General features: G+C 52.9%; 1 protein-coding gene across 1 annotated transcript; it reads left to right on the forward strand.

Annotated features, from left to right (window-relative positions):
• The first annotated feature begins 4413 nt into the window (after positions 1-4413).
• NTSR2 (neurotensin receptor 2) lies at positions 4414-12401 on the forward strand. The gene is given in 7 exon segments (XM_042930344.1): positions 4414-4545; positions 4547-4886; positions 4889-5019; positions 8995-9244; positions 11107-11197; positions 12151-12307; positions 12309-12401. Coding segments are annotated over 7 exon segments (1194 nt in total).
• Positions 12402-13272: the final 871 nt, after the last annotated feature.

Here is a 13272-nt window from a genome sequence, read left to right on the forward strand (position 1 = left end):
TCTGCGAAGGTCGTTGGCCCATTTTTTTTAATGTCTATTTCTTTTGAGAGACAGAGGGAAACAGCGTGTGCGAGTAGGGGAGGAGCAGAGAGAGAGGGAGACAGAGAACCTCAAGCAGGCAGCGCAGAGCCGGGCGCGGGGCTCAATCCCACAAATGGTGAGATCATGACCTGAGACGAAACCGAGAGTCTGAGGCTCAACCGACTGAGCCACCCAGGCACCCTGGCCCCCCCCCCTTTTTTTTAATATTTATTTAGTTTTGACACACACACACACACACACACACACACACACACACACACACACAGAGTGCAGCAGGGGTGGGGCAGAGAGAGAGGGAGACACAGATTCTGAAGCAGGCTCCAGGCCCTGAGCTGTCAGCATAGAGCCCAACAAGGGGCTCGAACTCATGGACCTCAAGATCATGACCTGAGCCACACTCAGACTTAACCGACTGAGCCACCTAGGCGCCCCAGCCGGCCCATTTTTTAATCAAGTTGTCACTTTTGTTATAGTTGAGTTTAAAGAGTTCTCTGTGTATTTTGGGTAACAGCCCTTTATCACGTACATACACTAGATCCATCAAGGTCCCAGTAGAAAACAGACTGGACACTCGAGCTGGGACCTTAAAGAGGCCTATTAAAGAGACTGTGAACAGGATACGGGCAGAGTTGCAGAAGACCCACAGGGGGTGGTGACGAGACCAGCACCAGCCAGAGGAGGGCCAAGGCCAGCCTGGGCTGGGGGAAAGGAGAGGGGACAGTGGCCTGAACCCAGCTGTAGGAGGCAGGGCATCAGCCCCCACAGGTGTCCACATCCTAATCCCCGGAACCTGTAACTATATTACATCCTGGAGGTCACATTACACCTTCTGCCACATCACACGCCAAGGGGAAATGAGGGCTGCGGTGGAGTCAGGGTTGCTGGTTGGCTGGGCTTAAAATGGGGAGGCTGTTCCGGATTATCTCCAAACAACCACCTGAATAGTTGTCCCAGGCCCCTCTTCTCCTGCTTTGCCACTGCGGAGCTTGGAGCATGCCTGACGCCCCTGCCTGTCCCCGCAGTCTCTGTCCTTGCTGTGTGCATCCAGGTGGGCCCGATATAATCACAGGGTCTTTAAAAGAAGCAGCGGGGGCAGAAGATAGGCAGAAAGGACAACATGGGAGAGAGGTGGCACGACTTTGCTGACTTTGAAAAGGAGACCACAACTGAATGACGCTGACAGCCTGCAGAACCTGGAAGGCAAGGACACGGGGTCCCCACTAGGGCTTCCAGAAGGCACGTACCCTGCCAGCACCTTGATGTTAGCCCCGCCACACCTGTACCGGACTTCGGCTCTCGTGCAGCGGAAGGTAATGAATCCGCATCGCCCGAAGCCGCTACGTTGCCTGCCATTTGTTACAGCAGACGTGGAAGACGAGTGCACTAGGTAGCTGGAAGAGGTCCCCCTTCAGGACCTTTGGTTGAGGGTGCCAAGAGTGTCAGCCAGTGCGTGGCAATCCAGCAGGGAGGAAGGGAGAGGAACAAATACCTTCAACTCTCTCCTCCCACTTTCTCATTGTCCACCACTGGCTGGACCCAAGTGGAGGCTGGAGAGCTCAGAGCAGAGAAGAATGAATAACAGATATAGAAAGGCGGATCTGAGAGGAAGATCTGGGGTGTGTGTGTGTGTGTGTGCATATACGTGCGTGCACACACACCTGCCTACCTGTCCCTCTGTCCCCGTCTCTCTCTGTCACACACACACACATCCTACCATGACTCAATCCTGACTCAAAGGCATTAACTCTTTTTTTTCAAGGTTCGAGTAGCCAATCATCTCTCCAGGTCACTGGTTGGCGTTGGGATCAAAAGCTGCATAAAGATTGGAAGCTGTGTTAGCACAACAAAGTACCAAAACCGGGGGGGGGGGGGGGGGGGGGCTTAAGCAATAGAAATTCAGTGTCTCACAGTTCTGGAGGCTGGAAGTCCAAGATCAAGGTGCCAGCCGGTCTCGCCCCTGCTGCAAACTCTCTTCCTGGCTGGCAGACAGTTTCCTTCTCACCATGTCCTCAGATGGCAGAGAGAGGAGCTCTCTGGTCCCTCCCCGTAGAAGGACGCTAGTCCTGTGGGATCAGGGCTCCACCCTTCTGACCTCATTCAACCCTAATTACTTCCTTACTCCTAATATAGCCGCATGAGGGCTTAGGGCTGCAGCATATGAATTGGCCGAAGGGGGGCCGTGCACAAAGCAGTCCATAGCAGAAGCCCTTTTGAGGGTGTCTTGTATGTAACAGGCAAGAAGGTCAGGAACCTGGGCGCCCAAAGCAAGCAAAGGGCCAGGAAGCCTTGTTACTACTTTACATGATTGAACAGACGGCCCCAAACCGTATCTCTCCATCTCGGCATCCTGGGCTCAGAACTGCCGCTTTTCCGCAACGTCCACAACTTCCATTCCACACGCCTGGCGGCACCCTCTAACACTGAGTGGTTCTGAGTTATTTGCTGCATGATTCGCGGTGGAGTGATTGAGCCTGGTCTGTGGTTAAACACGAGAGCCAAGATTTTGATTCCAACGTAGACGGTGGAGCGAATCAGGGATCAGTCTTCCAACAGACTGAAACCAGTCCTAACGCAAGGGGCGTTTTGTTTTTATTCAGAGGCAAAAATCAGGATCATGTGGGTATGAAGGAAGCAAGTTCTAGGCCCAGAGCATCCATACATAGATATACTCTCTGAAAAGAGTTTCAGGTTAGGGGAATCAACGAATGAGATTTACAAGCAGAGACCCCAGTGAAGACAGAAATCGTGAGCCCTCTGTACTGGCCACAGGGGGAACCCACGGGGTGGATCACCGGGGCTGATTCTTCCTCACTTCCACATTAAATGCATTTTGCAGTCCACCTCTGACCTGGCGGGAGAGTCTCATCCCTAGAAGACACCGAGGGAAGTCTCCTGTTTCTACATGACAGAGGATGCTTACCTAGGACTGTCCTACAAAGGCAACAATACCCCCTTCACATCTTTGACACCCCTTCCTGGGAAACGGACTCACTCCCACCAGCGCGCAAGCGAAAAACCAGAAGCTGCCTCTTTTGTCTTTGAGCTTTCCTACCACGTAAGAGTTAAAGGTTTAACGCTCACAAGTGAAAGCGTGCGGACTCCAGTCCTGAAGACTCCTAGCTGCTCGGTGCTCTCACACAAAGGAGCACGAGACTGATGGCTTGCCTGAGACATACAGCTAGTGAATGGCAGAGCTGAGACTCGTATCAATGACTCCTGATCCCAAACGCCTTGTCCTCTCCACTATTCCAGCCCAGACCTTGGGAGCCTGAGTACTTGGGAGAATTCCTCCAAAGGGGAGCAGGAACTGGCCTTTTCCAGATCCTACGGGCCTTATTGAACTACACAAAACCCAGGAAAGAATTAAAAATTAATACAGATTTTTTGCTCAAAGAAAAGCTGTCTAAAACTCGTATGTATGGAATCCTTGCTGTAGACTGAATTGCATCCCCCCCCCCAATCCATTTGTTGAAGCTTTAGCCCACAATGTGACCACATGATTATGTAACTGGAAAGATAAAACTGTCACTGAGCCATAACAATTTTAGCAAAGACAGAAACATCAGGAGACCTGGGTTTGGCTCCAGCAAGCATCAGGGGTTCTAAGTGCGAGCTAAGTAAGGGCCTTTTCAAGTTCTGGCACTTACGAGGGTTAAGGAGAGAGACTCATGAAAGGTTTGCAAACACGGCAACACACTTCTTTTCACTTCCTCCCCACTCTACGGGAATGACATCCTAAAGGGCTGGGAAAGCCTGATACCCCAAGGACGCATCTAACAGTGACAAAGGGATTGCTGGAGGATATTAGTGCGCCGTTCAGACGGCCCTTTAGCCAGAAGAGTAACAGCTGTAAAAGTTCTGGCAAGTCCTTGGCCAGCCGTCTCCCGAGCCGCACACACAGCAGCACAGCAAGCGGGCCTAGGTGCATGGTATCGCAGGATGCCTATTTACTGCTATGGGTTCGGAGCCCTCGCACAGACCGGCTCGTCTCATCCTCACAGAGATTCTGCAATGTAGATAATATATTTTAAATGCAGAAATGGGTCGAGAAGGGTTAAAAAAAAAAAAAAAAAACGTGCCCCAAGTCACCCATCCGGTAAGTGGGGCCCAACCCCTCCGTATCACCTTCCACCCAGCACAGTGCTCCCTGGGTTGAACTGAGCGGAGAAATGTAAACGCACCGAACGGGCTCACGCTCGCTGTCCAGTCCGGTCCGGTCCGGTCCGGTGTTGGCCCAGGGACGCCCTTGGCGGGGGCGGGTCCTCCCATTCCGGAGGTTCAGGGAGAACAGGAGGCGTTCGCTCTCCTCCCTGGGCAGCTGGCCGGGTCTCGGCGCAGGGAGAGGGAGGGAGCGCTGGCCACGGGGGAGGAATGGAGAGCAGCAGCCCGAGTCCCAGCCCTGGCCCTGCGCTGGGCCTGGACGCCCGGCTGGGTGTGGACACGCGCCTCTGGGCCAAGGTGCTGTTCGCCGCTCTCTGCTCGCTCATCTTGGCGCTGGGCGCTGGCGGGCAGTGCGCTGTCCGTGCGCGTGGTGCTGAAGGGGCGCCCCGGGCCCCCGGGGCGCCTGCGCTACCACGTATTCAGCCTGGCGCTCTCGGCGCTGCCGCTGTGGCCGGTCGGTGTGCCCGCGGAGCTCTTCAACTTCGTGTGGTTCCACTACCCCTGGGTGTTCGGCGACCCGGGCTGCCGCGCTTACTACTTCGTGCGCGAGCCGTGCGCCTACGCCACGGTGCCCAGCGTAGGTGGCCCGAGCGCCGAGCGCTTCCTGGCCGTGCGCCAGCCCCCGCGCGCCCGCCGGCTGCTGTCGCCGCGCCGCACCCGCCGCCTGCTGTCGCTCCTCTGGGCCGCCTCGCCCTGCCCATGGCAGTCATCACGGGGCAGAAGCACGAGCTGGAGAAGGCTGGCGGGGAGCCGGAGCCCGCTTCGCGCGTGTGCACGGTGCTGGTGAGCCGCGCCACGCTCCAGGTCTGCATTCAGGTAAGGGGGAGGCAGGCTCGGGGCCTGTGTTTTCACTTCTGATACTCGCGATCTCCGCAGAAATTTGGGTCGCATTTCCCATTTTACAGAGGACTTGGGGAGAGGCTTGGCAGAGATGAAGCATTAAGAGAAGCCCAGATTAGAATTCAAAACTTAATTCTGAAAGTCTACACTCTTCCCAGTGTTACAAAAGTGGGGACCAAACATTACTGGGTAGGAGAATTACAGGGTACGGGGGGGGGGGGGGGGGGGCTCTAAAAATGTAGATTTCATAACCCAGCCTTTTTTTTTATCATCAAAACTAGCCATTTTCAGTCCCATTACAGAATATCCAACTTAATGGGATTTTGTGGAGATATAAAAGAGAGGCCTGAATATTCAATATTAATGAAGGATTTCAGAAGAAATACATAGATTACTTGCAGCCTTACCAAGAATTTGGAAAAATATAAAGTTAAACCTGATTAGAAAACATTCCGCTGGCTTCAGAAGACGCTTACTGTGGTCACCACGGAGAATTACTCAGAGCTGACAGGGTAGGATCCCTCGTTTTTAAAAATCCGCTTTCTATATCAGACATTTCTGCAGGTTTTCCAATCTGGACCTGATGCTAAAGGAGACAAAACCAAAACACACCGGCAAGCAGAACGGGAATGATACTAATGGGAGTGATCACGCAGGGGCTCCAGACAGCAGTCAGGAGGAGGGACCCCACTGACAACAGTGGGAGCTGCTCCTTCTGCCACATCAGGTGGGCCACTGGTGACCCGAGACCGCATCAGTCCAGCCCACACACCGCCTGCCGCCATGCTGGCCCAAGCACATCACAGCCACGGAGCAGCATGTGTAGGGCACCCGTCTACCTCTCGGCAACCTCCACACAGGCTCTGAGCTCCAGCGGAATGATCTGGCTGAATAGTCAGAGCACTGCAGCCCCTCCCTTAGACCTGACTCTCTAGCTCCCTGCTGCACCCTGTTGTGGCCGTGACAATGAACAAGCAACTACATGCTCAAAAGGCCTGGTAGCCAAGTTCCGCCAGTTTTCACAGACTAAGGCAGTAGCTTCCAGGCTGTACCTATCTTGGAACTGGGCTCGGGGAGGGGGAAGCGCCAAGCATGGTCTGTGTTGTGAATATGTCGCTTGCATAGCTTACTTTATGTGCTGCAGACCGACCAAGGCAGTAGAAACTGAAATCCGCCAGAGGCAAGCTTTTGACGTTCTACTGGTGAATTCCTTCAGCCTAACAGCATTATTCAACAAATGGTATATTTAAGAAATGTTTAACTTGAGACACACAGTCTATGTTAACACAACAAAATAACCGAGCTCAAATTAGGATTTTTTTGGTCCACCTTCCTTTTTAGTGTCTTGTCATTCATCGTCCATGTTCATCAGCGGGTTGTTTTTCTGTTTTGTTTTGTTTTTGACGAAGAAAATGTCTCATCGTTATTGAAAGTACAAAAAACTGTACAGTTTTTCCACAAATATTTCAAAACTCCCCAAGATTAATAACTAATGCATGAATATATTTTTACCTTCCACTTCTGTCTTGTCTAGGATTAAAGTGACAATTTGATAGTAAGTATGATGCTGTTGATAAAATGCTGCTTGGTTCTACAACAAACTCAAAACTATGTCCCACGTAGTGTTTTATTTTCCTCTTGGTGCTGATTTGTGAGCATCCATCAAGAAAAAAGCATGAATGATGGACTCCTTAAAGAGGTACAGCACCCAACCCAGATATTTTGTACTGATTTTAAAGCACTATTAAAATGCTCAGGTTTTTAAAAATGCTGACACAGAACCAATGAGGAAAAGCTCTATAACACATGTACTTTGTAGATTTTTTTTTAAGTTTATTTTGAGAGAGAGAGAGAGAACCAGCAAGGAAGGGACAGAGAGAGGGGGGGACAGAGGACCTGAATCAGGCTCTGTGCTGACAGCACAGACTCCGATGTGGGGCTCCAACTCAACAAACCGTGAGATCATGACCTGAGCCAAAGTCGGACGCGTAACCGACTGAGCCACCCAGGCGCGCTATAATACAAATATTTTGGACTTTAAAACATTAAAACATTTAAAAAGCAGGGTATCATACAATAAACTTGTTGTATAAATCAAAAATTACCAAATAAAAAAACAAGGCTTGTTGTGTAAAACAGCTGTCCCCTTACCACCCCTGCACACTTCGGTCTATATTCTTTTGTCGAGGGGCAGCTGCCGGGCACCCTCACCTCTTGCTGCCCCTTCCTACACATTTCTAAAGAACGCGCCTGCTTGATTTCACAGTTTGCACATTTTATCCAGTGTCTTCTAGCGGGAGAAAGAAAGAGAGCGTCCCGCCCTCTGACTTTCCCATCCCTACTCTCCACGCCGTGCACCCGCACGCACCCCCTACCCCTCCTCCGGTGTTAATTCCGTCAGGGTATAAAGTCAGTCTTGTGCTCTGCACTTACACCCTGTGACTATGTTAAAACATTCTTCACAGATGAACCATGTCGCACATTTGTATTGCGTTGCCTTTCCAATATTACCTCTGCTTCCTTGCTGTTAATAATGGTCTGTTTTCAGGGGTGCCTGGGTGACTCGGTCGGTTGAGCAACCGACACAATTCCGGCTCAGGGTACGGTCGCGGGGTTGTGAGATCGAGGCCTGCATCGGGCTCTGTGCTGAGTGTAGAGCCTGCTTGGAATTCCCTCTCCTTCTCCCTCTGCCCCTCCCCTGCTCACTCTCTCTCTCTCTCCTAAATAAATAAATTAATTAATTAAATAGCATTTAATAATGTTTTTTAATTTGCTTGGTTCCTGTGCATCTGTCTCTCATGCATTTTTAACTTCTCTACCAGAAGTATAAATACTATTTCAGTGTATTCAGAGCCATCCAGTCAACCACGAGTTCATCTTTCAGTCGCCCCCCCTTCCACCCCAGCGTCACCGGATGCACAGCCAACATCTTACGTCACTCTGCTCTCCCAGCAGACACCCTCTTTCTGGACCCGGGTCTCCCCCTTTATTGGCGTACAACCTTATTTTGGCGGAACATACGCTCTCGTAACCTCCTGTCACCTGAGAGAAGGCCCACAGAAGAAGGTGAAAAATTGAGAATTTCCACGTCTGGAAACGTTCTGGATTATCCTCACATTTGCCGTAAGATGGCCGGGCACGGAATTCTAGACAGAAGCCGCTTTTCCTCTCCAATTGTAAAGAATCGCTCCTCTATATTCTAGCTCCCACTGTTGCCTTAAAGAAATCTAATGCCATTCTGGTGCCCATCCTTTTCATGTGCCCTGTTTTATCCCTTTGGTGTCTTTCAAGGTCTTTATCCACAGAGTGTTAGAAGTCCTAAGAACGTGCCTTGATGGGGGCTTATTTTTATCCATTTTTTCCGGGCCCCCAGGCAGCCTTTCAGTCTGGAAGCTTCTATACCTCACTTTTGGAAAAAACTTTCTTCAAAGTGGCTTATTTTATTATTTTTTTTAATTTTTTTTAAATTTTTTTTTAACATTTATTTATTTTTGAGACAGAGAGAGACAGAGCATGAACAGGGGAGGGTCAGAGAAAGGGAGACACAGAATCTGAAACAGGCTCCAGGCTCTGAGCTGTCAGCACAGAGCGCGATGCGGGGCTCAAACCCACGGACCGTGAGATCATGACCTGAGCCGAAGTCGGCCGCTTAACCGACTGAGCCACCCAGGCGCCCCCAAAGTGGCTTATTTTAAAAAATGATTTCCTCCCTTCTGTTTTCTTTCTAGCACCACCATTACTTAGATAAGTGTCCTAAGCTAATCCCAAATGTTGTCTCTCCCTTTATTGCTGTCTCATCTTTCTGAGAATTTTCTCAACTTCACTTTATAACCCTGCTGTCACCCCCCGCCCCCTCCTGCTGCTGCAGATTCCTGGGCCTTGGGCACAGCCTGAGGACCACAGCATCACAGAGCCTTGGGGCCGTCATAAGCCTTGGAATTACCTTTGCAGGTGAACGTGCTGGTGTCTTTCGTGCTCCCCTTGGCGTTAACTGCCTTCCTGATCGGGATCACTGTGAGCCACTTGGTGGCCCTCAGCTCCCAGGTGCCGTCCCTTTCTGCCCCCGGCAGCCCCATCCCCAACCACGTGGAGCTAATGAGCAAGGAGAGGAGGAAGCTCCCCCTGGAGGGCCACACCAGCCTGGTGAGACACAAGGACTCCAGCCAGCTCCGCGGCCTCTAGCATAGCGTCCAGGGTCTCAGTTAAGTACTTGGTGACACTGCTACGAGAGGAAGGGATGGGGCTCCAGGCTGCCTCCGTTGATCCCTGGCCAAGTGACCTTGAGCAAGTTACCACCTCTCTCTCCAGCCCCAGGGGATCGTGTGGTCGCCAACAGGCTTCTATAAGGTTTGGTGGTATGATTACGGGGGTAGAACGAGAATTCCACACACGAAACCCTCACCTGCTCCAGGGAGTAATACATAAAGACAAGTGAATACCTGCTTACATTTCAGGGAGCCTGGTCTATGGATGGATGCAAGGAGCAGCTGTAGTCAGGGACCCGCAGCCCCAGCATTGAGGGCTCAGACCGGCTGGGTCCCCCACCCAGTTCCCCACCAGCTCCCCACTTTTCCTGCAACATTGATTGTTGGCTGGTTTTCCTAAGAACCTGGGTAAACTTGGCCTTGTAGGGGAGACATTAAGAGGCACGAGAAAGCCGAGGTCTCTCCAAACACCTGCGGTAACGCAGGCCCTCACTAAGGTCTGGGAACATGGAATAAGAGATCAGGTCTCTGCTCCCGTTAACCCACAGCGCTGGACGCGGGACAGAAACGTAAGAGCCAAACGTCATATGGTGTGACAGGAAGAGAGGGAGCACGTGACGCTGCTGGACCTTCTTCCATAGACAACAGGCAGTCATTGAGAGTCAACGCCCAAGAATGCAGGGAGGTTTGCTTTTGAGATGTTCTACCCAGAAATCTTTGGCACGTGGGTTACGCAGTGCTTCTCAAACTTGTGTGTGCTTAAGAACAGCATGAACACAGGGGAAGGGAAGGGAAAATAAAAAGAGAGAGGGAGGCAAACCGTGAGAGACCGTTACATACAGGCAACAAACTGAGGGCTGCTGGAGGGGAGGTGGGTGGGGGATGGGCTAAGTGAGTGATGGGCATTAAGGAGGGCACTTGTTGGGATGAGCGCTGGGTGTTATATCTAAGTCACGAATCACTAAATTCTACCGAAACCCTTATTACACTGGATGTTAACTTGGATTTAAGTTGTTTTTAAAAGTGAGCAAAAAAACCAAAACCAAACAAACAAAAAAAAAACAGTATGGGGAGCTATAAAACACAGGCTGCTCGGACCCAACCTGGAGATTCTGATTCGGTTGCTCGGGGTAGGCCCGAGACTCTGTATTTCTACCAGGCTCCCGGTTGACGTCGCTATCCTGGTCCAGAGGCCACACCGGACAACAGAATGGATTTGCCAGTCACGGCAGGTGGGGAGGAGGGGAGGGAAGGGGTAGACGGTTAGCGACAGAGGGACCAAGTGGGAGACTGCCATCATAGTCCGGGGGAGGGGAGCTAGGAGCCCCTGGAGTGGGGTAGTAGAGGTGAGAACAGAGGAATCAAGACATCCTAAAGAAGAGCTTTTTAATAGATTGGCCCTAGGGGGTAATGGAAAAATGAACAGACTCTCTGGCTTACGGCTTGAGTGCTAGATGGCTGGTGGGGCCATCAGTCAATCAGAAAAAGGAACAGAAGAGGTTTGATGAGGCAGAGTTATCTATGCAGTTAGACGATCAGGTGGGAATAGCTATCCCGGAGTTAAAAGCATATTCCAGTGGCCAGGAGGGGGTTATAGAGGTTGTGGAAGTTTCTAGAAGCTTGTCAGTGTGCAGGTGGGAGTTAAAGTGGATATTCACCCAGACATGGGGGTAACCTCAGATTTGGCTACAGATCGAGAGAGGAGGGTGTCAGATAGCCTCACAGCTCCCTTCCGACCCTTGGACTCCAGGAACGAGTTCTAGGGAAATGCTCTTGTAAGCTTGGCGTCCTCCTCCCTAGAGACGGCAGAACTGAGTACGTTTGCTCTGTCGCTCTGTCCCTCCCCGCTGTTGTGCAGGAGCCATTGTGGCCGTGTATATCACCTGCTGGATGCCGTCCCACACCCGCAGGCTCATGTACCGCTATGTCTCCAACGATGGGTGGACTGGGTTGGTGCAGCGGAGGGGCCCCAGCACGTAGGGAAGGGGCCACTGGGCTGCGCCTGGGACTTTCTATGCTCTCTGCAGGGATTCCCAGTCGCTGGGCCCTCTGGAACTCTGGCCTCCACTCAAGCTGGTCCTGTCCAGTCTGTGCCCTCAAATTCTCTGAGCTGGGGGTAGGGAACAAGGCGTTATCTACCAATTTCAAGGCCACGCGAGTGAGAGATCTTAGTGGTGATCAAGGCTACGGGCATCCTGACCACAGGATAGAGCTGCCCACAGGTTGGGGCAGGGGGAGGGCTGTGCTATGGCAAGGAGAGGGGCGGAAGCCTCAGAGCCGTGAGTCGAGGCGCTAACAAGGGCCCCCTGGACAGAGACCAGACCACGTACGCCCTTTGTGACACAACTGGAAAAGAGGAGAGAACCCACTGTCTTCCTTGGCGAATTCACTGTGTGCCTGATCGCAAGAGGAAGGCAAACATCCAAGAGAAGAGAGGCCCGTGTAGCCTCCAAGGAAACAGCTGTGTCGACAGGTGCCTCTTCTCGAGATCGCCTTGTTGCGCCCCTCGCACACACGTGCACGTGCAAAGCCCTTCCGCTTCAGAGACTCTCCGTGACAAGGTGCATGGCTTCACTGCTCAGTGAAGCCACGTCTCGTGGACCACACCCAGCTGCGTGAAGCTCCCGGCGTCTCAGTGGGCAAGACAGTGGCCCCCGTCCGCCAGCAGGGGCCTGGGAACAGCGCACGGGGAGCAGGGACTCAGAGGCTGGGTGGAGCGCGTCCGCCAGGGGCAGCTGGTGTGGATGGGACAGTTGCTGAGGTCACATGGGGCTTCCCAAGAGCAGAAACCGGGCCCTCCTCACCTGGCCCTTTGGAGGAGAGGCGCGGTCTCCAGGAGAAAGGGGTAGAGGCCGTGAGGAGGCGCAGGCCTTCTGACACACCTTCTGGGGTTCTCTGCCAGCACACTCTACGCCTACCTGGTGATAGACACCCTCTTCGTCAGTTCAGCGGTGACCCCTGTCCTGAACAACGCTGTGTCGTCCTCCTTCAGAAAACTCTTCCTGGAAGCCCTGGGCTCCCTGTGTCGAGAAGGCCACCCCCGTGGAACCCTGCCCCCCGAGGGAGCCCCGGAGCCCCACGGCTGCAGGTTCTAGGGATCCCTCAGACGCCCCGCGCTGGATGCAAGAGAAGAATGAGCAAAGCGGACCGTGACTGACTGCGCAGTCGCCTGGCACTCAGACAAGCAATTCGCTCACAGATAGTTCAAGCTCTGCCGTCAGGTGCAGACTCACCTGGACCCCCAGCCCCCACCCCCCCACTTCCCAGCTGTGTAACCGCGGGCGAGTTGCTCACGCCCTGAGCCTCGGTCTTCCCCTCTGCGCGATGGAGATGAACAGGACCCAGCTCTTGGAGGCGTTCGGAGACCGAAGCGTTCAGCACGGTGCCTAGCGCGTGACGAAAAACCAATTTTCGCTGGCATCGTTGTTGTTGCCGTTACCATTGCTGTTTCTCTCTCTCCTGTGGCTTACGCTCTTCGGCCGTGGGCTCAGCTGCCCCAAGAATTTCCACAAATGACAGTGCTCCGGGAGTTACTGCGCTGTCACGAGACTGCAGTCGCACTGTCCAGTCTTGCCCGGCAAGGGAGCAGCTGTTTGCACCAGGAGTAGGGCTCCGGGAGCTGCGGGAGGCAGGGGGGCACCAGCTCCCCTCTCCTGGCCTCTGGCCTGTGTGGCTGCCTCCAGGCGGCCCGTGGGAGGACAGATGTGCGACCGGCCTGGAAGCGGCAGGGTCCTGAAGTGCCGTTTCTGGGGGCATCCTGGTGGCCCCGTCGGCTAAGCGTCCGACTTCGGCTCAGGTCACGATCTCACGGCTCATGAGTCCGAGCCCCGCGTCTGGCTCTGCGCTGACAGCTCGAAGCCTGGAGCCTACTTCCGACCCCGTGTCTTCCTCTCCCTCCCCCTCTCTGCCCCTCCCCTGCTAGCACGCACACACTCTCTCTCTCAAAAACGAAGTTAAAAAAAAAAAAAAAACCCAAAAAACGAAATGCAATTTCCGGAATACTGGAAATACTCTCATTCCCACT

This window comes from Panthera leo, chromosome A3 (genome assembly GCF_018350215.1).
Source record: "Panthera leo isolate Ple1 chromosome A3, P.leo_Ple1_pat1.1, whole genome shotgun sequence".
NCBI classification, from domain to species: domain Eukaryota; kingdom Metazoa; phylum Chordata; class Mammalia; order Carnivora; family Felidae; genus Panthera; species Panthera leo.